The 26,007-nt window shown below is 38.2% G+C and overlaps 1 protein-coding gene across 2 annotated transcripts in view; it reads right to left on the reverse strand.

Moving 5' to 3' along the window:
* LOC124155870 overlaps positions 1-26,007 on the reverse strand; it is a 68,766-nt gene that overhangs the window by 1,926 nt on the left and 40,833 nt on the right. For both annotated transcript variants that reach the window (XM_046530027.1, XM_046530028.1), the window contains exons 6-13: positions 19,630-20,135; positions 17,676-17,877; positions 15,541-15,727; positions 12,591-12,785; positions 11,574-11,765; positions 9,522-9,628; positions 3,460-3,627; positions 1,796-1,949 (exon numbers count right to left, since the gene is read on the reverse strand). In XM_046530027.1, the coding sequence (XP_046385983.1) occupies positions 1,796-1,949; positions 3,460-3,627; positions 9,522-9,628; positions 11,574-11,765; positions 12,591-12,785; positions 15,541-15,727; positions 17,676-17,877; positions 19,630-20,135 (1,711 nt within the window). The remainder of the gene's footprint in view (positions 1-1,795; positions 1,950-3,459; positions 3,628-9,521; positions 9,629-11,573; positions 11,766-12,590; positions 12,786-15,540; positions 15,728-17,675; positions 17,878-19,629; positions 20,136-26,007) is intronic.

A 26,007-nucleotide genomic window follows, 5' to 3' on the forward strand; every position in this document is an offset into this window, starting at 1 on the left:
GACCTCGGCTGGGGCCCACCATGGGGCCCTCGTTGCCGGTAGCTTCGGAGGTTCTTCCCCAAAAAATTTAGGAAATTGCATCTCCAGAAATGGATTTTTACGTTATTTTGGTTCTTAAAACTAGATAAAAGTTAATAAAAATACAATTTCGTGGGAAAAAATACTGTAATTTTCGTGGGAAAAAATACTGTTAAAAAAGAGCAATTTCACGACTTATAAAATTTAATAACGTATTATGGTTCTATTATATATTTAGGGGATTTATTCCTTGATACTGTAGTGAAATCTAAAAAAAAAACTCTAGTTGTTTTAAACTGTTAGGAATGTCCCTTTTCAAAAAGCATCAGGATGTCTTTATTATTCTGAACCCTTTATTTAATTTATTTTTTATGATAATTTTACATTGATTTTGTTGGAAATAAAGATAATAAATGGAAACATTGAATTTTATAATAGTAAAATAATTATGTTCAAAAGGTCCGAGTCTTTTTTTAATCACACCTTTCATATATGCATCACGATAGACGCGAGCGTTGTGGAGGGCCCCTAAGCTCAGGGCCCTCGGCGATTGCCGACTAGCCGATCTGGCCAGGCCGCCCCTGATCCTACAATGTTGTTATGTTAGTTACCATCAATAAACATTGCAAAAAGGTATGCCAAAATTCTAGCCTCTTATTATTTGTTAAATTACAACTGAATGCTCCTTTGCTATCATTTTAAACACATTGTTGTAACCATTTATCATGTTAATGTATCAAATTTATAAACTCATTTTCATTTCAAGCCCTGAAGATAGAAAACTTTCATTTATCAAACTTGCACTCTCAATTTTAAGACCTACACTCCAAGATTCAAATCTAATATTAAATATAGACATCGGGAAAACGAAAAAAAGCTCTTTTATAATGCATGGGACATCGCGAAATTCTGAATATTTTTTTTCAGCTCATACTTTTCGGATAAATTTGCCATTTGAAAGATAAATAATCTGGATCGTAGACGACAGTTTTTTCACTTCAAAATAAATAATTCTTTCAATCGAATTTTGCGCAACAGCCTTCAGTTCAGCCTGCCTTCAACTGCTCCCATGCGCGGTGTATTGCTACGAATATTTCACTGTTTAAGAGTTCATTGGCTACGACTTGCTACCCTTCCTCAAGACTGCTGATGCTATTCGAAGGTCCCAGTCATAGTATTATGGTACACGAGTAATGCACAACAAGATATAATTTAGGAGATAATAAAAAAAATGTAACTAGTCAATTATTTTTTCGCACAATTTTCTTAATAAGTTAAGTACGCAATGAAATATTTTTTGATTCGATGGGATTTTTTATCCTGAGATTCTTAAGTTTATGCAGTTCATTTATTAAAGAATGTATAGCTAAATTTTCAAAATAAAGCTCCAATCGTATGATGCATATGGCTCAATTTCGAGTACCGTTCGAACAATGAGGAAGCATACCTAACGTGGTGCTACACTCTAGATATAATATTACATTCATGGCAAATGAAACTAAAAGAGCTCATAAACAGATCGTCGACAATAATTAGCACACGATGGAAATAGATAGCTGATGGCTGTGGCCTAGAAAATATCCTGAACCAATTGACATGGAATAACAAATACAAAAATGCTTATGAACTCGAGAAATACCAAAGGATATATTTCAGCCTCCATAAGAAAACTCGATGTGAAATTTACTACAGCGAGGCTATTGGCTCTTTAGGTGGAGTACATATCTCAAAACAAGCAGAAAATAAAGGACTTATTATTAATTTCAGGTATACTCACCGCTTCTATATCCTGCACAGTAAATATTTTCGGAAAGGAATCGGAATAATTCTGGATAATTCCATAAACAGGCTCGCTGATACAGTACAGGCATTTTGGCTATCACCAAATCCTCTTCCAAAAGTCCAAGTTTGTCGTAACCCCAACCAGCAACCTAAAAATAAAGCAGCAGTTCAATTTAATGGAAGCCATTTGGTTATATTCGATTGGATTATAGCAATATTGCAGATAAAAAAATAGAACTTAAGAGAGTGATGAAATTTAAGCCTAATGTCAGTGTCAATAGCTCTTAAAATGTTATAGAGTTTTTAAATCGTCATTTAATATACCTTATACACTCTGGATATCCTGAGAATCAATATTTTTAATTATAATTACTCTTTTATTCAGATTCATTTTGATTGCCTGAGCTCTCATATGCAACAGCAGTTTCAAAACATCATTTCATTTAGAGTTAATCATTTGATAGCAAACTAAATTCTGAAAAATTATTTAGAACTACAATATATAAAAAATTGAAATACTTAAAAAATTCGGATACAATAAATGAATGTAAGCAAGAATGAATATCTTTCCCTTAATTGCACCATAAGGTATATAATTAGTCGTGAGTGAGGCAATTATTGATAAAGTAACGGTAGAATTAAAAACTCGAGGTGTACGTAATTGCCGAGTTGGAATGACGAGTCAAGACTTCTTTGAAACAAGTTTTTTTTTTTTTTCTGACACCAAGATGAAATAATTCGGTAGTTAGCTCTTACATAATTGGACTTTCATGGACATGTAAATGAAGTTTTCTCCCCAAAACTTTAAAACTAATTTTAATAATTTTTTCTATAGATCGTGACATGAGGTACTAATACATTTCCAAGCAAAGGTAGACAAAGAAAAGCATAAAAATGTGAGATTCCAACCACTAGGTTCAAAGCTTATTGTGAATGTAGATAAAAATTCATAACTTCGGAGAGACAATAAGTGGCAATTGTCACTCCGAAATCGTCTAAACATTTTTGGGCGAATAATGAAAATTATTTACCCTTGTACTCTTTTGGACCCTATTTTGTAAGGGAGGTTTTTCACTTATAGCCTTAGCATCACCTCTATCAACACTGAAACTAATCCAGGGTGTAGTTACAGTGTAAATAAGTTTGTAACAAATATCCCATCAAAATAAAAGGCATTATAAATTAATTACGCTTATTATCATGGGAAGTAAAGAGAATAAGCAAGTTAAAAACTTAAGTACATGGGAATTTATCTCTCTACTGAAATGAGATAACACAATAGTGAGAGCTAATGCAGTATAATACACTACAGCCATAATAATGCATTCCATCATAATAAACAAGTAAACGAGGGGATGAATACTATAAAATCAATTTCAGGCAAAAACTTCCTGCGACATCAGGGTCAGAGAAAGAGAAATAAGTAAACACTCTTATCCTCCCGAGTAGCTATAAATATATACCAAATTCAAAACAGAAAAAGAAGTTTTGCATTCTCAATAAATGTATTCACAACTTTTATTTGTGTAACACTATTGCAACAGTTTTAAAATATTCCGATAAATTCGTGCTTAGAAGTTTAATGAAGGAACTCAAAATACGAAGAGTGATATAGAGATTAAAAAATAAACGACGGTGGTTCGTAGAATTTTCACTTACCACGCCCTCTTCACCTCGGACGTCATTCGGTTCCTCTTCAATGCCATTCCACAGGCAAACCGGCCTCACGAATTTCGAAATCTCCACGGGACTACTGAGGGATAGCACCGCGAGATTTCCATCGAGATTCGTGCTGTTGTATTGAGGATTAATGTGAACGTCGCTAACCTGAAAAAAAAGAAAGTTGAACTTGGATTCAAAAGCACATGATTTTGCTTTAAGTAATTCGTGAATCTATTATCAGTGTAATCTCTGATCAAGCGCGTGTGATAGTTCTGTGTACTACTTTGTAATTTCTCTGGAGTAAAATGCCTCTTAATTCATGGCACTACAAAAGTTTATGTTTATTGCTCTGGAGTAATAATTAAAACACAATATCCATAAGTATTAAAATGCATTAAACACATTTCAGCTGATTTTTACATTTGTTTATTTATTTCAACCGAGAATAGTTTTACAATAATGTACCACTATCAAGGTGAAGATGCTGTTTAGCATAATACACGATGCTATAATTATACTTTCATGGAAAATTAATCTAAAAGAACACATTAAGCGATCTTTGCTAATAATAAGAATACGTTTGAAATAGACAGTTTTTTACGTATCGAATATAGTTTGAAATAGGCGTCTCTTATGCATCCTACGTAATAATCTCCATTTTCCCTGGAACACTCTAAGAGTGGCTCAAATAGTGAGCTTTATTGGTCCAGTGAATAATATATTTAAGATAATAATCCGTGACCACAAGATTAATGATAATTGAAATTCACTTCGCTAAACGTATAGCCAAGGAGAATTTTTCAACAATATTGTACGTATTTAATCAATTTCAATAATACCCATTACATGGCCACGTTCAACAGGGAAGTATCTCAATGAATCGAGGTACGAAATAATAAAATACGCTATAAAAAAGTTACTATGGATGATATGAGGAGGCATTAGATGATAAAAAATGGCAAATATTCCGGAGTAAATTAGCACCGAATGTTTGGGAAACGAATTCATATTTCAGGGAAATGAGGTTGAGAAAAGTAAAAATAAACTCGCTGTAAATATGATTGGCCTGTATTTGTTGATTGAAACTTAAATGTATGCAGCTCTGGGAAGCGAGGTAACTTAGCGGGTAGAGTGATTGACTGCTGTTCAAGTAGTCCTGCGTTCATATACCGGGTGGAGTCTTCTAAAACTTCCAATTAAAATACGACTATCTGCTATAGCCGGGAATTGATTGAAATTAAACTTGTTATAATAAACGCTGCTCGATCTGGATAAGAATGCTGGAAATTAGTTGGTTACAATTCATTTCGACTCGTAAAATATTAATATTATCAGTATTTATTGGCCTGATAATGCGCTACACGCCTAAACGCGTTTTAACCTACTAATTTTCACCATTAAAAAGAGGGGACAGAACAAAAAGTTATTCAATCCATTTCATCACAAAGTTCCAACCTAACTCGTTGATATAGTTGAGCTTCCATGACCAAAAATCCTTGACACTTTAAGTTAAAATCCAAGTCAAAAGTATTCTAGTTATAACATCATCAAACATTCCAATCTATAAAATGATTAGTTGTTAGGTATTTCGGGGAGACCGAAGGCTTAGGTCATTCGCGTCTACGGGAAAGGCGGATAAGGAGGGGTGGAGAGAAGCTCGGATTCGGAATTAGTCAGCCATTAGAAAAAGGCGCTCAGGAGACCACGAATTTACGTCCTATTCGACGCAAGCAGAGCTGTCTCACGGGATTTGAACCCAGATCCATAGGGTGGAAGGACAATACTCTAGCCACCACACCAACCTGAACCATTCTAAGAAAAGTATATTGACTTAAAATGGGACTCAACCTTACCACTACAAATGACTCTCATAAATCGATGCATCATTTGAATGGGTTTAGAAAATTCGCCACTCGCGTCGCTGACGGACAAATTGATCTGAGTATCACGGAGAAACATGGTATGATTAGGGGTTTTAAACGAAATTTATATACATGATGACGAATTCTCTATCAAATTAATAACTTTTCAATGCCATTCCTCGAAATAACAAACACTACACTGCAAAGTATTGGGAAAAAAATTCGATCGCATCGTACTCATCACCGCGCCGCGGACATTTTTGAAATCCGATTAAAATGCGACCGAAGTGGCAACAGAAATCAGCCTTCTATGGGATACAATTGGGCCTCCTCTATGCAGCCCCCTTGGTACTAATAATCTTCAAATGTTTTCCTTTGAAAGGCCAATCATTTAAACTCGCAAAATTGCTCTCTAAGGCCTCTACTTTCGTTCTCTCTAGTTCCTCAACGGCTGAAAACCCACTCCTTCATTTCTGTTCGATATTCCCTACAAAGAATCGGTCCTTTCACGCCGGGTCCAAAACCGTTGATGGCCTCACCGTTCCCTCTCACTAAACGCTCTCAAGCAGGTTAACGATCGCTAATAATCCTCTTTATATTCCGCATGACCAGCATGGAGTGTTTCTCACACAGTCTTGGTTCGCGGTAAACATGATGCTCTTCTCCGACGTGGCCATAAGTAGTACTTTCAGCAGGAGCCAAGCATGACTCTAGATGGAAGCATAAGTGGAAAAACGAAGCAAAAGGCAGGCGAAGACGAACTCTATTTATGTTCTGCTTATATCCCCTATTTTTTCTGTGGTTCTTTTTAAATGGAATGGTAGGTAATGAAATGGTATTTTGTAGTTCGCAATTAATGTAGAACAGTGACAAAATTAACAGTGATCATTAAACATCGAGAACACAGCTATCACTACTCGTACAAATTCACTTTATTCCTCCCAATGCATTATATTTCATGAAATATGAGTTCTCTATGTATATTACGGATGTTATAACATTGTCAAACTTTCAAAATATTTATACTGTTCCCCTAAATAGCGCTAAAATTATGAACATATATTGACGAGCTATACTCGCCATTGCGCGATTTGGCATCGGACGTTCATGACGACCTCCTCTCGTCATTGTAGCGCAAAAGGTGAAAAGATTTTTGTGTCCCACGGGTCAACAGAATGAATTATTTCCCAAGACAGGTTTCTTGTTTCGGTGGAGATGAATGTAATGGCGATCAAATCCTCAGAAACAGAAGAAAATTTCTTTTTATGGACTTTCTCAATGGCTGTGCAACGTTTTCGGCAGTCAACATATTTTAGGTGGACCGGAAAATAGAAAAAAATAGATCCGTATACGCATGCATTGACAAATATTACATTTGGATATTTCAAAATTTATTTATAAGCCTAAGCGTCCGGTTTAGGCTGGCTTTCGAGCCATCATCAGTGAACCGGATGATAGTAGTCGAAACAATCAGAACGGCGTAAATAGACGCGATTTTGAATTTGGAAATTTCCTAAATTTATTTCACAACATGAGTGTCCGGTTTAGGTTGTCTAACCACCGTTAAAATGATCCAGATGACATTTATGGGCACAATGAGGACAATACGAATGTCATGGGCACAGATTTAGCCTGCGAAGTTTCACAATTCATTTCAAAACGATACATATGGGACTCGATTATCAAATCATCATCAGTGACACAATGTCCCAATGATGACAGACTAAAGCAGTTGGTCGCATTACGAAATTATTAATGGATATAAAAAAACAATATTTGCTCTCGCACAGACTTTCGACCACTTAAATGCTTTATACGTCTTTTTATTTAATTTTAACCACTCAACACTCGAGTTGTTACGTCCAAGAATTGGCAGTTTATGGAATCTCTAAATACGCATGGGAAATACATGAGACGCAGAATGCTCCTGAGGCCAATAAATTCATAACTTTGCAAGGTTATTATTGTTTAAGATACCTAGGGTCGCCCACATGCGCGCTCTAAATAGTAAATTATACTCACAAATGAAAAGACGACTTCGTTGGCTTCCACTGATTTATTTTCTTGATACGAGATGTTTCGATCAATAGAGGTCATTTTCATGCACCCTGAGAGGTATTAAGAAGTACTTGAAAATAACCTCTATGGATCGAAACATGTCTTACCAAGAAAATAAATCAATCGAAGTCAACGAAGTCGTCTTTTCATTTGTGAATATCAACTTCCACATAGTTGAGCCTGATGCCATTGAACGAGTCAATTAGCGGCTAAACTATCACAGAAACAAAAAAAAAAAAACGGGGCAGTCGTGGGACTGGCCGACAGAAGTGAAAACTGAAATAATTATTATCCATTTATTTTTTATATAGATTTAATATCATTAAAGAACTAATTTTTCCAGTAATACTCATTTTTCAACAAAAATTGAAATTATCTTTTTCTTCAAAACTTTATTATTAAATACATATTAAAAATACGATGTGTATGAATAGAAAGTATCATTATTTATATATTAAAATATAATATGTTTTTATTTCTTTTATTTAATATGCATTAAACCTATAATTGTTCACTGTGCACAGAAAAGAAACTGCCTTAAATTGTACTGACCTGTATTTTTATAGCGTGTACACTCTTCTGCATGTTCATGCACGAGCTCTTTATATTTAATGAACCTATACAATATACACTATAGATTTTTGTTTTCAATTTTAATATTTTAAAAACAAAAAGACTATAACAGTCTATATATATTAACAAAGTGTATATATTAATCTCTATTAACAGTCTACAAAATAATACGCACTGTATAGAAAAAGTACATATGTACAGTATAGAACTAGAAGCAGACAGATGCCAGTATTCAGCATGTACTATACATATGTATATCTCGCTGTAGCGATCGCGGTGTCGGGTCGGTGACGCTCACGCGAATTCTATGCTTTTTCCCCATCCCGCAAAAATGCTTAACGCCACTAAAGAAGTTTTCACTTAAAAAATATGGACAACATAGTTAGACAAAGTACCGTAACACGGAAAAATATATTGAAACAGACAGTGAAATAATTCATTTTTAGATTTTTAGCCCATCCTCCCCTTAGCCCCTCTCTTGAAGATGTGCTAGAAGTATACCTTGATGCTACATTTACAATCGTTTACTGCAATGCATCGGCAATTATTGCCGCTGAGCAATTCTTCTGGTTTCATTTTAGTCTCATCATTGAGTAGTGACTGGAAATTTTACTCTTAATTTAGCATACTAAATGTGGAAATTTTACTCTCAGAGTTTTAATTCCGTAAGTCCATAAAAAAGGATCCTGAATGTATAAAATTGGATACTTAATTTTGTATCTGTCACAGATACTGGGAAGAATTGAACTCCTTGACCCCACTCAGTGGTCTCCAAATAGTTGTTTACGCGTCCTTGGTTATATTTTGGTCCTTGAAATGGACGTTTGAATTGCATTAGACTTAGTTCACCCCATCCCATCCCCGAAGTATATTTCTGGCTAAGTGCCTGACAGGTGGGAAAACTTACGGAAGAAAAAGATGAACACATGAAGGAAGGTCATGGTGTTGAAAACATAGGCCTTCAGTCGATAAAAAACGTTAAGAGGACGAATAACTCCGACTCAACTAGCCTTTATTGGTGACGGATTACTCATGTTGAAATGAAAAATCTGGTACAATTCCACAATAAATGTATGCTAAACACCGATCATGGTGTCAACACAGCGTCATTATCAAGGACACGTGCCCAACTTTCTCCATTCAATATATACATTCGGAATTTCCTTGAAATAAATTCTGACGTTATTTTATGTGACGGAATAGCTTGCTCAAAGCTTGCGCTATCATTTTGAAAATTTCGCGGTAAAAAGAGCCCCTACATTCGTACAAATCAAAATGAGTAATATCTTCTACATTTTTCCATTTTATTTTGCAAATTTTACGGCGATGTTTTCTCATACACATTTTTTTCATACTACCAAAACGGGGAAAAGTTGACAAAGACTCAAAAAATAATTCAAGATAATAACTAAATTACGAACGCGTGGTACGTTACCAAAAAGGCAATATGACCGATTGAGATGTGGGTATGCGTTCCCTTATGATGCTTTTCAAGCTCTTCACCCCAAACATACACTTACGTAATAATTTATATTAATACTTGCATCAACTTTGAATGCCTCTTACCTCTTTGGATTGGACTTCTTCGCCCCACATGTGGAGAGTGTGCATTCCCACGTAGACGACGAGAGATTCTCGGTTCACTGGCTTTCCATCGCTGAGACAGCGGGCGGCTGTGATGACGAATGTTTGATATTAGGTTAAAACGGAGAGATATATGTTAGCGACCATGGACAGGGGCGCAGCAAGGAATAAAGGCTAGGGGGGGTTTCAGGCGTAACAAATACTGGGGGGCCTGGGGGTGTGGCATATCCGCCAGGGTAAGCGGGAGGTGCGGGGGCCCTCCGCCAGAAAAAATAAAGGTAAATGGTTCAAAATGGTGAGTTTTATGGCATTCTGAGAGATATTTTATTAATCCTTACACTATTCTATAAGTGATATTAATCCAATTAAGTAAAATAGATTAAATTAAAAAATTTCTCTGAGCTCTGAGGGGGGGGGGGATTTATCCCCCAAAACTCCCTCGCTGCGCCACTGACCATGGACATATGTTGGACCCTTATTCTTAATTCCGAATTCAATGAAACCCGCCGTGAGGACGTGAGGTGTGCTGATGATTTGGCAATTGAATGGGCCGGGTAAAAAGTGTGTCAACCATGATTTTTGGCGAAACTGGATGGGCAAAAAATGCAGAAGCCATTCCAGTTCATCTGGTAGTAAATTGATAATGTGATTTAAAATTAAAATATATAGACTTAATACCAATGTGGTGAAACTGGTTGTCAAATATTTACAAAGATTTATGGATTTCACCTAGCTTTAAAATGTGAACATGTCAAAAAACCAGAAATCATGGTTGGCACTATAATAACACGGCCCCTACATTAAAGTAGATCAAGTTATTAAAGGTTTATACTATAATGGACATACACCGTAAAAAAAGATGGCCAATGTTCATCGTCATGGCATGGGGTTTACTTTTAGACAATCAGAACGCTTTTTCAAAAGGAGTGATGTGAATGCAGTGTCTCGCCAAACCGGAAGTGGGTGGTTGGTAGTCCAGTTGACCACTGTCATATGTCAAAGAAATGAAAATTGCACGAAATGCGTGTCGAATGAAACGTAAACAAACAAATATCCGATTGAATATTATGTTCACGCTTCACTGAGTGAAATATTATAAATAATGAGTTTAGTAGTTTGATATTGACCCTTTCTGACCCAGAGCTGCTTCAAGAAAAAAGATTTTTCATTTTGAAAACTTGAAAATTATGCACTCAATCATAACTATCGTTGCAGCTAAATATTTCGTCATTACAATTCACACCACAAAATAATGCAAACATTTCCTAAATGGAGCAGAAAATTTATACATTTTTGATGTTGCTTAGGAGCAACATTGGATTATCATGGGTTAACTATCACCCGAGGATGAAGGATAGATATTAGCATTACGAGTAGGTAACACCAACAATGTTTGATGTAATGTCTGGTTTTCTTCTTTCTGGCGAACAAAGGCAGTTAAGATTTCTAGGGTGACACATCGGGTAAGATCCGCCGTATCTCCCTCTAACGTTTCGATGTACAACTCACCCTGACTACCAGAGGACGGAATGGCATTGAATTACTGAATCTCTGAGGACGATAGGCGAGTTACACATCGAATTGTTGGAAGGAGATATGGAAGAACTTACCCGGTGTGAAATCCGAAGAATCTTAACTGCCGCTAACATTATTTGTATCAAGTCGCTTGACGTGGCTAAAAACATCGGGAAATTGGGATCATCATTATAAAAGCGTCAAATAATAGCATAGAGAGTGCGGGAGAATATATTTTGAAAAAAAAGTATCTCGGCAAACTCCGGCATCATACGAAAAAAAGATAAAAAGTTACAGACATAATATCGGAACCCAACTGTTTCCGTCTGCGCCTTGATTTTGAACACTTTCCTCGCGTATTGCTCCGAGCATTGAAGTCAAGCAATTTCTCACGGCATACTTTTTATGGCAAAATACTGATGCCTACATATGCCTCATTGTGGACCAGCTTTCGGGCCTTTTCCTTCCCGTATGACTTTGTTAGCAGAAAGGATTTGATTTGGAGCAGGGGGTACAGACCTGTCAGAACGGACTGTTTTCCGATGAGAGTGCCTCCGCAGATGTAGAATTGGTCGTCGCCCCTCGTCTGGTAGACGGCCACGTGCCACGGCCATTGGCCCTTATTGGTGCGCTGGTCGTAGGAGGAGGCGGGAATCTGCTCAACCTCCATCTTCCCACACGACATGTCGTCATCTGCCGCGTTTCCTGGAACTGTTTAAATTATTATTGGATTTCCTTAGAAGATGGTATAGAATAATATGCTAGTCTTTCCCATCTGTGAGAAAGACATCGGGAAACTATGCAGCCAGGGACAGATCCATGATTTTTTCCTGGCGGGGGGCACAAGAGTCTGACAGGTGTTCTCATATTTGAGTGCGTTGGATGCCAAGGGGTACAGGTGATTTCTCTTTTCTATACAGAGTTAGGTATAGAAATTAGGTATAGAAAAGAAACGAGATCACTTAGATACTTAGTAGTGCATTTGATTTTCCACTAGATGTCAGAACAGAACGGAGACTCACTCGTTTCCCGTGGCAACCAGGTTTTGTGTATTTATTCTAACAATTAACTTTACCCTACCCTGTTGAGAAAAAAAATCACTTTCACCCCTTGGCTTTCAACCCACTCAATTGAGATTAAATACAAAATATACAATTACTGTAGAGAATATTCTCTTTGTTTTGATATGAAAGTTATTTATATAAAATGAAATGATTGATGCTCCGTAATACACTAAATAAAACCAACGAAATGATAACCGTATTAATAATCTTGTCTATATTTTTAAACGTCTAGGGGTGCACGTGCCCCCGTGCCCTCCCATAAATCCGTTTATGTAAACAGCTAATAAATTGTTTTAGTTTAATATTTAGAGTTGACGAAAGCGTAAAAAAATAACGTGAACGGAGCAGTAATGGCGTAAAAAATACACGCTCTCGTGATCTCGCTAGACCCAGCCTCGGTTCTACTGCTAAACGCAGGCGTAATCTCGTTCAAGATTTTTTGAAAGAGAAGATAGTGTCACAACCAACTTACCTTGAACTTGCGGCTTTGTTGTAGAGTAGTCTAAGGGCTCTGGTCCTGAAGGTAGTGGCGAATTTACTTCCTCCTTCAGCTCCTTTTCTGGCCTCGATGACGTCATCGGTTCTTCCGTCGGAAAATCAGGATATACTGTTGTTTCGTGGGTGTCCTCACCTTCATCAATGCCTGGCCGGATCACGGTGGTCGTCACTTATGAGAGAAATGTGAGTTTTCATTGGTGTCCTTTCGGGCCATTTAAACTATGCAATGAAATGTACACTGTAATGAAGCCGTTTGCGTAGTCGAGAGTGCCTGAGAACAATTTCAGCAGGCACTGTTTTGCACTTTAACCATGAATTTGCCCATTTTTTTAAGTTCTCCGCTATTCAAGGTGCAATTTTACTGCGCCTTAGCAATTACCAAACATTTCACGCATTATCAATTACCAAAAAAAATCTTGCACAATCAAATACTTTTGAATGCTGAAAATTTGGGAAAAATTACCTGAACCCCATCAAAGCAATGAAATAAAATTGGTTTTTGACTGGGACCACAAAAAAAGAAAAAGTATTTCTTCAGAACTTCTAGCAAATACTTTTATCGTTCAGGGTTCACTTTGACGGCGATAGCGTGGTGATGATCAATGAAACCATTTATACTCGTATTAGTGATTGTTTCGCGTTTCAAACTTAAAAAAACAATGAGCAGTATGCGCAAGTATTTTATTCATAGATTTTTTCGATAGGGTGGAGTCAGAATAATATACGTTCTAACTTTTTGAACTTGAATTTAAAATACCTATCGTTAGTTTTTGTTACCACCACGCGAAATACAAATATTTACGACATAAATTTGAAATATCTACTGCAAAAACCTTTTCGGCCACAACATGAGACTTGATGGACTGATGAAGATATAGTCATAGAAGGGGTAGGGAGAATGGCATAGAAAGGGTACGCATTGATTACGTGCGAGCGAGTAACAAATTACAAGAGAAAAAGACATATTTGGAGAAAGATTAGCTGTCAAGAGATTGATTGTAGTGACCGGTCAAATGAAAGATAGATCTTTTGCATTTAAAGCCTGGATCGAACGATCATTTTATCCCTCCTTTCCGAGTGATCACTACAGCATTCACTAGAATGATCACTCTCAAATGATCGTCGCCGGCAATTGTTTTTCGCGATCACTCTAATTATGAGGATTTCCATCACTTTTTTCATCACTCGTCTGGTCGCTTTTTCCGTCGCTGAAACCGTCACCAAAACCCCATATCAGCCAATCAGAACGTAATCCCGTATGGAGCGATTGTAGCGCAACGTTTGGCAATCGTGGGAACGACATAGATAAACAAACACGCTATATATTTTCGTTATGCGGGTCCTCTGACAACGAGCTGTGATATCGAAAGTGATGCGAAAGGTGACAGCGGGAGGGACCGTGCGATTCAGAAAAATGATCAATAATGCAGCAATAATGAAGCTGGTCGCGAAAAGCGATCGCTAGGGTGATCACTTTTCGCGACGAAAGAAAACGATCGAGTAATTCAGGCTTAAAGCATTGCGCGATTCATAGACTTATGGAAACCAGGGCCGGATCAAAGAGGCCCGGGACCTGGGCCGTCTACCAAGCATGAATCTTCCGCCAATATAGACGTAAATCTAACAAAATTGGAAAAACAGAAAAAAAATCATGTATATCGATGGCTAAGTTCTAACAACACGTACATCAAAAATGGCAACTTTTCAGAGGAGCAAAAAAACGATTTTTTACAATTGTGTGTGATTTTAATTTAAATTAAAAACAAAAATGCATAAAACGGAAAAAAAGCATACATTTGCTAACAAAGAGTTGTTTTTTGCTTGAATTTTGTTTTTTTATTAACAGTATTAGCAGTATTAATTCAGACCGGCCAAATTTTAAGATACATGTTGTTAGAACTTAGCCATCGATATGGAGATTCGAAATGAAGGTGGATTGTATTTGGTTTAAAATCTGAGAAAGGATTTGAGGAAAAACTGGGGTAACATATTCAAATAAGAGCTGAAGGAAATAATTGAAAAGGCTCTTTTTTACGCATTCTGAAAATTTCAAAGAGCTTAACTGTCAATAGGGTAGTTTCCTTCATCAAAGAAAACGAAAGTCATTGATTGCGATTCGTTACCCACCATTACTGTATTCATAATATACAAATTATTTCGTTTAGAAATACCGGTTTAGACGAATGGCAATGGTCCATTTTTATCCTCATTTGAAAACGGCCAGATTGGCGCCCACGCGATGCCACTCCACGTGACGTCACAGGGACCTAGTTTCTATACGAGTAGATAGGAGTTATACATCGCCAGAGATTACCAATGCATGCATGAGGCGCAGATCTCAGGGAAACATGTCTTAATAATCACTTATTAAAACTGGCTAAGGTCGGAAAGTTTTCTTCGTTTGATAAGGTATTAATAATCCTTATTTTAGCCAAGCGCTACCAGCTAGCACGGTACTCAGCTACCCGCTAGCAGCCTGCGTCGTATCAGCGCTCAAGCCTCCCTCAAGGTCACCTCACAGTGCGGCAGCGGGAACGAGAAATACGTCACACGGAGAGATTTCCCGGCATTCATACTTACGCGTCGCGTTTTCGCGCGCTAGAAAATTTTCACTTTTCATTTAATCGCGAAAAATATATATCGTCATTTAAAAATCTAAAAGCGTGAAATACGTACTCCAGGAGTAATAATCTTTCGATTTAGGCAATAAAAAATAATAGGAAACCACCCTATTGGGTAGTTGTCACAAAAAAAATGACCGGTCAAGTGGGAGGTTAGCGTTATCTTAAGATAGATTTCTGAGATAGACAGCCAGTTATATGCTTTTTTGAATGATAATTTTTCTATGTCATCATTAGACCGATGATTGATGAGTGTAAATGAAGTCCTTGATCATGAATTTTTACTATCTTAAAAAAACTAACCTTTTCTTGGCGGGCAGATCTGTCTCCCGTTGAACCTAATAGCCTTTATTCTTGGAGGAGTGTCATCTTGCTGGTCGTAGGTCGCAAATAAGTCTGCGTTTATAGTCCCACCAGAGGAGATCAAAGTTGTGTAATCCCAAACGGTGTAGCTGACATTCTTTGAATTCATAATTTCACCAAATAGGGGCTGAAATGAGAGAAAATAAAGTGTTAGAGTTACTGAGGAATCCTCGGCATCACCTGAGAAAAAAAAAAGAAAATTACTCATAGCTTTGATGAGGGGCCATATTTAATACGACTGAGTTGGCCGTGATATTCACTTTATCTAGATCAATTCATAAATTGAGGGCACAGTTTTTGTAAGCATGAAATTGAATTCTAATATGAACACACCAAATGCAGTGTAGAACTTGCGCACCTTTCGATGAGAATGTGGTATCATTCAGAAAGTAATAATGAGGTTGAATAATGTGAAATGGGCTACGCGTAAGAAGTTGTAGAAAACCTCATTCAAAGAAAAAATGAATATAGTTGTAAAGAAAAACGCTGCGTAAAAACGATTTTCTCAACTCAACTTAAGCTAAAACAGGCGAATTTCAGGTTGGGTTCAAGTAATTTTGTGTTTTTTTGCAGAAGTAAATTTATAAGCGAAATTGAATTTCAGCTAAAATTATTTACTATCGTAAATGCAGCAAATTTAAAAATGCTTAATTTTATATCAATTTCAAAAAAACTTACTAATATGTTGGGAATAAAATGGCGAAGATGATTATTTATTATAACTTTTTTTATAGTTTACTTTCTAAGCACTTCATTTCGGAGAGTAGCTTCTGTATAAAGAAGATGATTATCAGTCTGTAGTGCAGTGGATCGGGTTGGTGTGATAGCTAGAGTGTTGGCTTCCCACCCCGTGGGCTTTAATTCAAATCCCGGCGGAGATTCTCATTCAAATTGACTATACGCATGTACAAGACAATGCCATCTTATGATATCAAAATGTTATAATTGTGGTTCTGCAATGTTAGGTAATGCGGGAGGCCCCGCAAAGGGGGGCATGCACTCCCATATGTATCAGCTATTGCTTCAGGTTAGTGCCATCAGATATCTGCTGCACAAATGTTTTTAGGAAATGAATGATATTTTGCTCAGAAGGAAGGCATGCCGGGGGATCGGGTTGATGTGGTGGCTAGAGTGTTGGCTTCCCACCCGGCGGGCTCGGGTTCAAATCCCGGTAGTGGCAGAGAATTTTCAGAGACTGCCCGATCCGTGCTTGAGTGTTGTGTGGAGGACATTTCAAGCGCAACATTCCGTTCGTCGGATGGGACGTTAAGCCGTGGTACTCTTGGCGCCTCTCGTAAAGAGCAGGCTAACGCCGACGCCGGGTCTCTCTCCGCCCTTCCTTCCATAATTTGGCTTCCCTCATGGCGCAAATGACCTCTGCTGTCGGTCAACTCCGCCAAATACCCAGGGATGGCAATAATAACTAAACGAAAGTCAAAACCAGTAAAATTTCAATAGTTTTTTTTTCCCCGGGAGCGAAATGTAGAAACGAAACGAAATGAATTCTATCCTGGGGAGCTGAACTCGGGGTCGATACGAAATCGGAGTCAAAACTACTTCGGGTCGAAACTAAACTAAAACTCTGGGACGAAACGCAGATAATGTTTCGCACCATAGGGACCACGTGCTTCAACTCCGAACAGTTTAGTTTCGACGCACACAACGAGTACGAAGTAGGTATGGTTGAATGAAGTAGAGTTTCGGCCTACCGCCATTAGATGCAAGGGGCACTCATATTTTTACCACAAACAGGAGAACGGTGAACGCAAACTGGCCATTCGATATTTAATCTCGATGTTTCAAACTCTCTACTCGTATGTCAAACGTAATGGGTCGAAACTATTCCCTCTTATCCCCCTCCACTCAACTTCTGGGATCGAAACTTAACTATGAGCAGCGGAGTTTCGATGAATTTAGTTTCGTTCCTGGGATTAAAGTTTCGTCCCGGTCGAAACTAAACTCCTTGGTGATTTTAATTTCGTGCGGGAACGAAACTAAACTAAGGCCTCGTATTTTTGTTTCTTTTCACTTGCCGTCCCTGCAAAGACCATACCATGCCATCGATGGGCGCTTACCCCGACAATGAGGAGACGCGCGGGTTTGTCCAGCTGAATGTCCAGTCTGATGCCTAGGATGTCCTCTTTGGCGATGAGCGAGAGCGTGCCGTTCCATGCACCCTCTACGATGGACTCTGGCAGGTAGGAGAACACTTTGGGGCACGGCGAAGACCACATGGCCATGAAGTCGTCGTCTACACTTCCATGGTCAGTCGTGGGACTGTAACATTAATGTATTTGATGCAGTCCAAAAATAGCACAAAGCTAACAACAGAAGACCCACAAAAACAAAGAAAACAATTAAAAAAGAGTAATCATAACATACCCAAAAATGAACATGGTAATAGTATCGTCAAATAAAGAACAAAATTGTAGTATTCATAATATGGTGCGAGGATTAGGGGAAATTGACGATGGAGATGGTGCGAGATGGATTAGGGATGAATAAAAGATCAAAATTTGGAACACATTTTGAATAGGGAGTTAATGGAAGAAGGGAGTCTGAATAGAAAAGAACTTTTAGAGACGGAAAGGCGGGGTGTGAAACAATGAAATAGGTCACTCGACCTCGCCGTGCGCAAAGGAACACGAAGCGGAATAATCCATAGAAGTTTGGATGGTCTGTATTTGCCATTCATAATAATAAGTAATTCATATGACGGATAAAACCTCATTAATAGCAACTTATTATTATTAAAAATGCTGAGGAAAAGAACCTAACTCAGCGATGCAATACCATCTGCGACATGTACATAACAGGAAACATACCAATGGACTTATGGGCGGAGTTCAGTGTTTTATGTTGGGCGGGCGAGCAGACCATCTGGGGATTTGGGGCTATAGAATACCCCCAGTGAAACGGGGTGGCACCCGGGGTGAGATTGAGAAATCATAATGCTGATACTCTCCCAAAACTCTCGTTTAATTAGGCTCAAAGATTGTTTTAGACAATAGGGTGGTTTCCTCCATCAAAGAAACCGAAAGGCATTGATTGCGATTCGTTACCCACCATTACTGTATTCATAATATACAAATTATTTCGTTTCAGAAATACCGGTTTAGACGAATGGCAGTGGTCCATTTTTATCCTCATTTGAAAAGGGCCAGATTGGCGCCCATGCGATTCCACTCCACGTGACGTCACAGGGACCTAGTTTCTACACGAGAGGATAGGAGTTATACATCGTCTAAGGTTACCAATGCATGCATGAGGCACAGAGCTCGGGGAAACATGTCTTAATAATCACCTATTAAAACTGGCTTAGGTCGGAAAGTTTCCTTCGTTTGATAAGGTATTAATAAACCTTTTTTAAGCCAGGCGCTACCAGCCAGCAAGGTACTCAGCTACCCGCTAGCATCCTGCGTCCTATCAGCGCTCAGAGCCTCGATCAAGGTCACCTCACAAGGCGGGAGGGGGAACCAGAAATACGTCACAGTGTCACACGGAGAGATTTCCTTACCCGTCGCGTTTTCGCGCGCTTGAAAATTTTCACTTTTCATTTAATCGAGAAAAATAGATATCGTCATTTAAAAATCTAAAAGCGTGAAATACGTACTCCAGGAGTAATAATCTTCCGATATAGGCAATAAAAAAATAATAGGAAACCACCCTATTATAATGCACATTTTTATGCAAACTTAATTATGTTTAAAGATCATACCAGATTATAAAATAAAACCTTGAAAAAGCTGGATAGTGAATACCCAAGAAAAACCGTTTCCATGGTAACTACAAAGTGCATTCAAAAAATGTTTTCGTTGCCTGGATGCGGCCATGGAGGAGATTACTCGGTGGAACACCCGAGCAGCGTTCACCACCAGTTTTTCGATTGTCTTCAGTAATTATTGGCGGGGAGAAGTGATAACACGCCGTGGGGTAAGATAAAAGTGCAGTAATAATTGAAGTTGGATGCTTACGTTGACGCTTGACCAAGAAAATAGCATTGTCCTTGGCAACGTGGGCAAAGCTTACCTATCTGTCTCGCAAGGAACATAAGGGGTAGTCTCGTAGACCGTCGTGGGCACCTCTGTTGTTGTAGTGGTAGTGGTAGTCGTAGTGGTAGTGGTAGTTGTAGTGGTAGTAGTTGTGGGGGTAGGAGTAGTGGTAGTGGGTGCCGGACGCCCGGTTGTGTATGGCTGCTCCGGTTCTGCCGCAGGGATGAATATCGACGGAGCCTCTGTTTCCGGAGTGAAGGCAGGCACCTCCTCCTGCTGTTCACCCTTCCCTTGGTGTTCCGTGCCCGAAACCTGGACCCCCGTTGATCCCAAAACGGTCAACCCGTGTTCGCTCTCCGATCCACCGAACACTTGGCTCAAGAGTTCGTCCACGTTTCCGATCTGAGGATTGAAGGACACGCCCTTTCCGTTCCTGTCTTCACCATCCCCTCCGATGAGGGATACCTCTCCGCCGGAGTGACCATGGTCCAGTTTCGGTGGTCGGGCGATCAGCAGAATCAACAGAGAAGCATTCGACTTGATCTGTAGGGAGGAACAAAAAGGTAAAGTTGTGGAACTTGTACAATTTATCACAGATCTGATATTTATTATTAGTGACAATGGATATAAAAATAAAATTTTAAGATACATATGTTTTTAATGTGACATAGTTTAGCATATTTTTTTTAATCTGAAAATTTAAAATTTTCCGCAAAAATATAAAACTTTATAGCGTTTTCGCAGTCTAATCATATTATTTATCAGTGATAATATCTTTAGACTGCTCCTTTAGGCCTAATATTTTATGCCGTTCATTATAGTGCTAGTACACAACTTTTAAGATATACATGTTTTTGATCGGATGCATTAAACTTTTTTCGGCCCACCCTATTGTACATTTATACATATTACCCTTCGAATCCCCTAAAGTGTGCTCGGTAGGAATTGCGTATTTATGACCAACAAGAAATGCAGAATAAATAAATCAAGGCTGTACTCTTCACGTGCGAAAGTTCCACAGAAAAAAATGTTCGCTTTGACCGGGATTTGAACCTGAATCCCCCGATTTCCAGTCGAGTACTTTAGCCAGTCAAGCTACATATTTGCGGAAAGTTGTGGACTATTCGCCTCAGTAGTTTAACTGGCTAAAGCTTTCGATCGGGAATCGGAGAAACCGGGTTCTAAACCCGGTGAAGGCTAATGATTTTTTCACTTTGTAATTTTTCGCACATTTTATGCATTACAGGTGACTGCGTAAATTTATCACCGTGGCTGGTCCGAGTACACTTAAATTAGTCCGTACTCTTCCGTTGGAAAGCTAAGGGACTAGAGAAAGAAGCTTCACAGGCAGATTTTAGCTTCATGGGCAGATTGCCTTCATAAGTAGGATATAGATTAAGCCGATTGCTTATTTGTCTTATGTAGCTTACATGTTGCATAGTGCATGTACGTGGAGGCAACTTTTAATCCTCTAGTGAACTTGGTGATGGTTCACCATCTGCCAAACAGCTCTGTAGGTGACTTGAAGGGTAATATTTATATGTACTCTTTACACTGTGGCCTTAACTCACCTTCTCATTGCTATAATGAGTACGAGATTGCAATTTCTTTTTCGTTATGGCGGAAACAAACTTGAGTGACAGCCGCTAAGACGATCGCAGGAAATTTAAAAGGAGAGGAGTTGCATTTTAAATAGTGTTTGATTGCGTCACGATTAAGTCTGAATCACACGATCATTTCTTTCGTCCCTCTTAGTGATTACTCGAGCGATCGCTTTTCCGGTCGCGAAAAACTATCGCTCGAGTGATCATTTTTCTAAATCACACGATCCCTCCCGCCGTCAGTTCTCGCATGATTACCGATATAACAGCACGTTGTCCTTTGACGCGCATCACGAAAATACATTGCGTGTTTATGTTTACCTAGGTCGTTCCTACGATTGTTAAACTTTGCTCGCTCCACATGGGCATGCATTCTGATTGGCTGATATGGGTTATCAGTGATGATTTCAGCGACGTAAAAAGCGACGAGACTAGTGATGAAAAAAGTGATGGGAATCCTGATCATTGAAGTGATCGCGAAAAACAATTGCGCGCGACGATCATTTCCGAGTGATCGCTGGAGTGATCACTCGAAAATGACGAAAAAAATGATCGTGTGATTCAGGCTTTAGGAAAAACTCTTTTGACAAATTGTTGCAATATGTCCAATGCACGACTCTGCTTGAAACTCATTGGTTCCATGAAATAGTCTTGTGAAATAACCTCATCCATTAGGTGAATTTCGCCCACCCAATCACCGAAATCCCTCACGATGTAAGTGGTACGGGACCACGAAGCATTTTGGGCCAAATGGAGACATCAGCATGAAAGGTCATTCGTCGCACTTGATTCATTTTTCCATATTCCCGTGGGGATTTTAAGTTGGGCCACTTCCAGGTACCTGGCGAAGGATATCTCAACGGACGTCACGATAATTTTACACATGTTTTTCATCATCATCACTGTTCAACAATCCTAAGATTGGTTTGATGCAGCTCTCCTCTTAATTTTTGAATATTTTGATACTGTCCGATAACGCTTTATCCATCAGTTCACCGTGCGTTTGCCGATTTCTACTTGTCGAGCAATGACACTTATTTCTACTCCCGCCTCTCTATAATAGGGTAATTTTCTTCATCAAAGAAAACGAAATGCATTAATTGCGATTCGTTACCCACCATTAGTGTATTCATAATATACCAATTATTTGGTTTTAGAAATACCGGTTTAGACGAATGGAAATGGTCAATTTTATTCTCATTTGAAAAAGGCCAGATTGGCGCCCATGTGATGCCACTCCACATGACGTCACAGGGACCTAGCTTCTATACGAGTAGGTACGAGTTTTACATCGCCTGAGGTTACCAATGCATGCATGAGGCTCAGAGCTCAGGGAAACATGTCTTAATAATTACCTATTAAAACTGCCTAAGGTCGGAAAGTTTTCCTCGTTTGATAAGGTATTAATAATCCTTATTTAAGCCAAGCGCTACCAGCTAGCATGGTACTCTGCTACCTGCTAGCACCCTGCGTCGTATCAGCGCTCAGAGTCTCGCCCCAAGGTCACCTCACTTGCGGCAGCGGGAACTAGAAATACGTCACACGGACTTTTCCCATCATTCCTACTTAGCCGTCGCGTTTTCGCGCGCTTGAAAATTTTCACTTTTCGTTTAGTCGCGAAAAATAGATATCGTCATTTAAAAATCTAAAATCATGAAATACGTACTCTAGGAGTAATAATCTTTCGATTTAGGCAATAAAAAATAATACGAAACCACCCTATTACCCTTAATCACCTTTCTCCGTCATTCGAAAATCTAAGAGCATGAAATGCGCTCTCCAGGAGTAATAATCTTTCGACTTAGGCAATAAAAAAAAATAGGAAACCACCTCCTTTGCTCCTCTTGGAGCCTGACGTAGTGGAATACCGAACTTGCTGAAATCACAAGAATCTCATTGCCCGCATATTTTTTTACAATTTAAAATTGATGCTTTCGAATTCTTTCAAGAACCGCTGTGTGGTTTTATTAGGACAATTTTTTCGTATAATCTATTCGTAACCTCGAATGTTTTGAAAACATTTCCGCCAAAACCAACGATTTACGATCGTGTGGAACGGCAAAACACAAAAGTTGAAAGTGCAAAAATGTCAGGTACAAAATAGATAGTTATACGTTAAAAATAAACAAAAGAATGCATCTACGCATATCAGATAATATTGTTTACTTGCATGCCAGGAAATTACTTTAAGATTAAATGAAATTGCATGCTAATAACCTAAAAGCGTCAATAGATATACGTAACATTATTCAGTAGAATAGCGCAGGTGAAGAGGGATTATACAAAAATAAGAATTTTTTTTACAGCTGAGAATACAAGCATAGAAGTAAGGGAATAATTCATCAGATGTTACATATGGAATATGTTTCTTTATGAAAGCGAGGCTTGGACGTTGACAGTAGCAGAGAAGTCAAGAGTGAAAGCATTCGAAATGTGGTGCTACCGGAGAATGATGAAGATAAAATGGATCGACCGTGTAAGTAACGAGGAAGTGTTAAGAAGAGTGGGGAAAAAGAGAAGTCTTCTAAAAACCTTAAGCAGAAGACGTGACCACTTAGTTGGCCACACTGTGAGACATGATGGCCTGATGAAAACAATCGTAGAACGTCGCTATGAGAAGGTTAGCGTATAGGAGGGAGGAATGGAGAGCTGCGTCAAACCATTGTTGATGAATGATGATGATATTCTAACATGTAATTATGTAGTACCATGATAGCATAATTCCCGCTAGTTAAGTTTTTTGGCAGTATCATTTTCATTTTAGAGAAGTTTATATTATGGGATAGCCGGTATTATGGGATAGCCGGTAACAATAATGATTCATTGCTTTTAAGAACTGCTTTTAGTTCTTAAATAGAAATTTCGTGCCACGTCACGAGCCATTTGAGCTTCTTTTTATCGATTATTTCAACCATATTCATCGAACACTTAAAACATATCAATATTTACATGCATCGTGTAAACCATGACACCTGAAAATATTAATTAGCAGATAAAATAAACCAAATACCTTCTTTGAATTTGTCCGTTCCAGCACAGCGCAATGGAATTATAATTTATCTTTATACCATCCTCTTTCCAGGGAAATGATTTCGGGTGTTAAGAACTCTCCCATAGCCAAAATTGACAGTCAATTTACGTATTATATGCCTATATCATTAAGGTAAAATAGGAGAAAATATCAAGTTTCATATGAAAAGCTATTTAAAAAATAATGTTATGGGTACTTAACTAATACGAATGATTTCCTTTTCTTTACTTGTTCCCTTCGACGTTTATTGATAATTATAGAAGAACTATGAAAAATATAAGTAGTTTAACAGGTACGTGAATATTCATGCAAACGTAATTGCGTGAATCACACGGAATAATATCTAATAGGCTTGTATACTTAAGCGGAAAAGAATACCTACCCATGTAAATTTAAAATCCGGTCCAAAAGAAAAGCACTTTCACTTTGTATTCTTAGGTGGCTGGGAAAATATTCGGTAGGAATTTCACGTTATTATAATTTTTGGCCGAGTTCGGAAAATGGAAATCCAGCCTTCGAAGTTTCGTGCTAAGAATTCACCTTTAATTGCTGGGATCACCTTCCCCGCGTGACTGACCATGAACATTGTTAATGGGACGAGAAAGAAGCTGGCTCTGAGGAAATACTCGACCTGGAAGTATAAAGCATGATCCCATCTGCGCAGCGTGAGCGCCTAATTCATCGGGGTCAGGGGCAGTGATCACAATGGGACGAGCTGTAGGCAAGCTGTAAGTACGCCTCGCGGCGAGAAAATTGGAAATCAACCGCATCATGATCGATTACATGTCAAATTGATTTTTCTCACAAAACAGCTCCATTGGCGGATGTTAACGTCCATTTCAAAAACCTGTAACGGGTAGAAGGATGCTGGAAAATGGCACTGCCAAATTCATTCATGTAATACACCAGTGAATAGTAAAAAAATCTGCATTTTATTCATGAAAAGAAGGATTTTCTCCAATTGTTATTTAAATAAAGTATTATTTTGGTAACTCATAGCCGTAGACAATTGAAAATCATTGTTCTGCGTACAAAAATGTAATATATGAATGTCAACTAAATGTAATACATATGTACATTACTATTTCACCACTGAAACTCAAAGTAACGAGGACTTAAATAAAAAAAAGCGGCTACATCATGTATGATTTAAAAAAATAGAGCAAATTGCTCAGTTTTTTGATCTTTCATTCGGATTTCTTGCAGGCTATTCGGAAAAACTTAGAAGTGATTGATAAGTATGGAATTTACCACTTCCAGTCAAAGCTTGCAGAAGCGTTCAAAAATATTAATATTGCTCTACGAGAACTAAATTTAACACTTGGGACTCGTGGCAAATCATAGATTTCAACGATGATTTTTTGATCGAAATGGGAAACTCGAAGTGCTATTTCATTTCCAGGCATAAAAAACCTAACAATTTTTGAGATTTCATTAAAATTTTATGTCAGAGATTATTTATATGTTTCTTAAAATTTTTAACGGCTGTTGTATTAATGTTTACCTGCTAGATACATAAGAGTATAGGGAAATCATATCTCATGATGGAAATGCTTGATGACCCTCAAACAAAGTTATATGCAAACGCCTCTGTATTCAATCATATGCTAGAATTTGATGCAATAAATATAATCATTCGATGGAATCGATATCTTTTCAAAGATAGGAATGAGTCACTTTCCGCATGAAGCATTGTTATGGAAACAAATGTTTCACCTGACGCATACAAAAACGTGACAAGAAAAAGACAATTGTTCAATGAAAACGTTGCAGGAATTGAAGT

Source organism: Ischnura elegans, chromosome 3, assembly GCF_921293095.1.
Source record: "Ischnura elegans chromosome 3, ioIscEleg1.1, whole genome shotgun sequence".
Taxonomy (NCBI): Eukaryota; Metazoa; Arthropoda; class Insecta; order Odonata; family Coenagrionidae; genus Ischnura; species Ischnura elegans.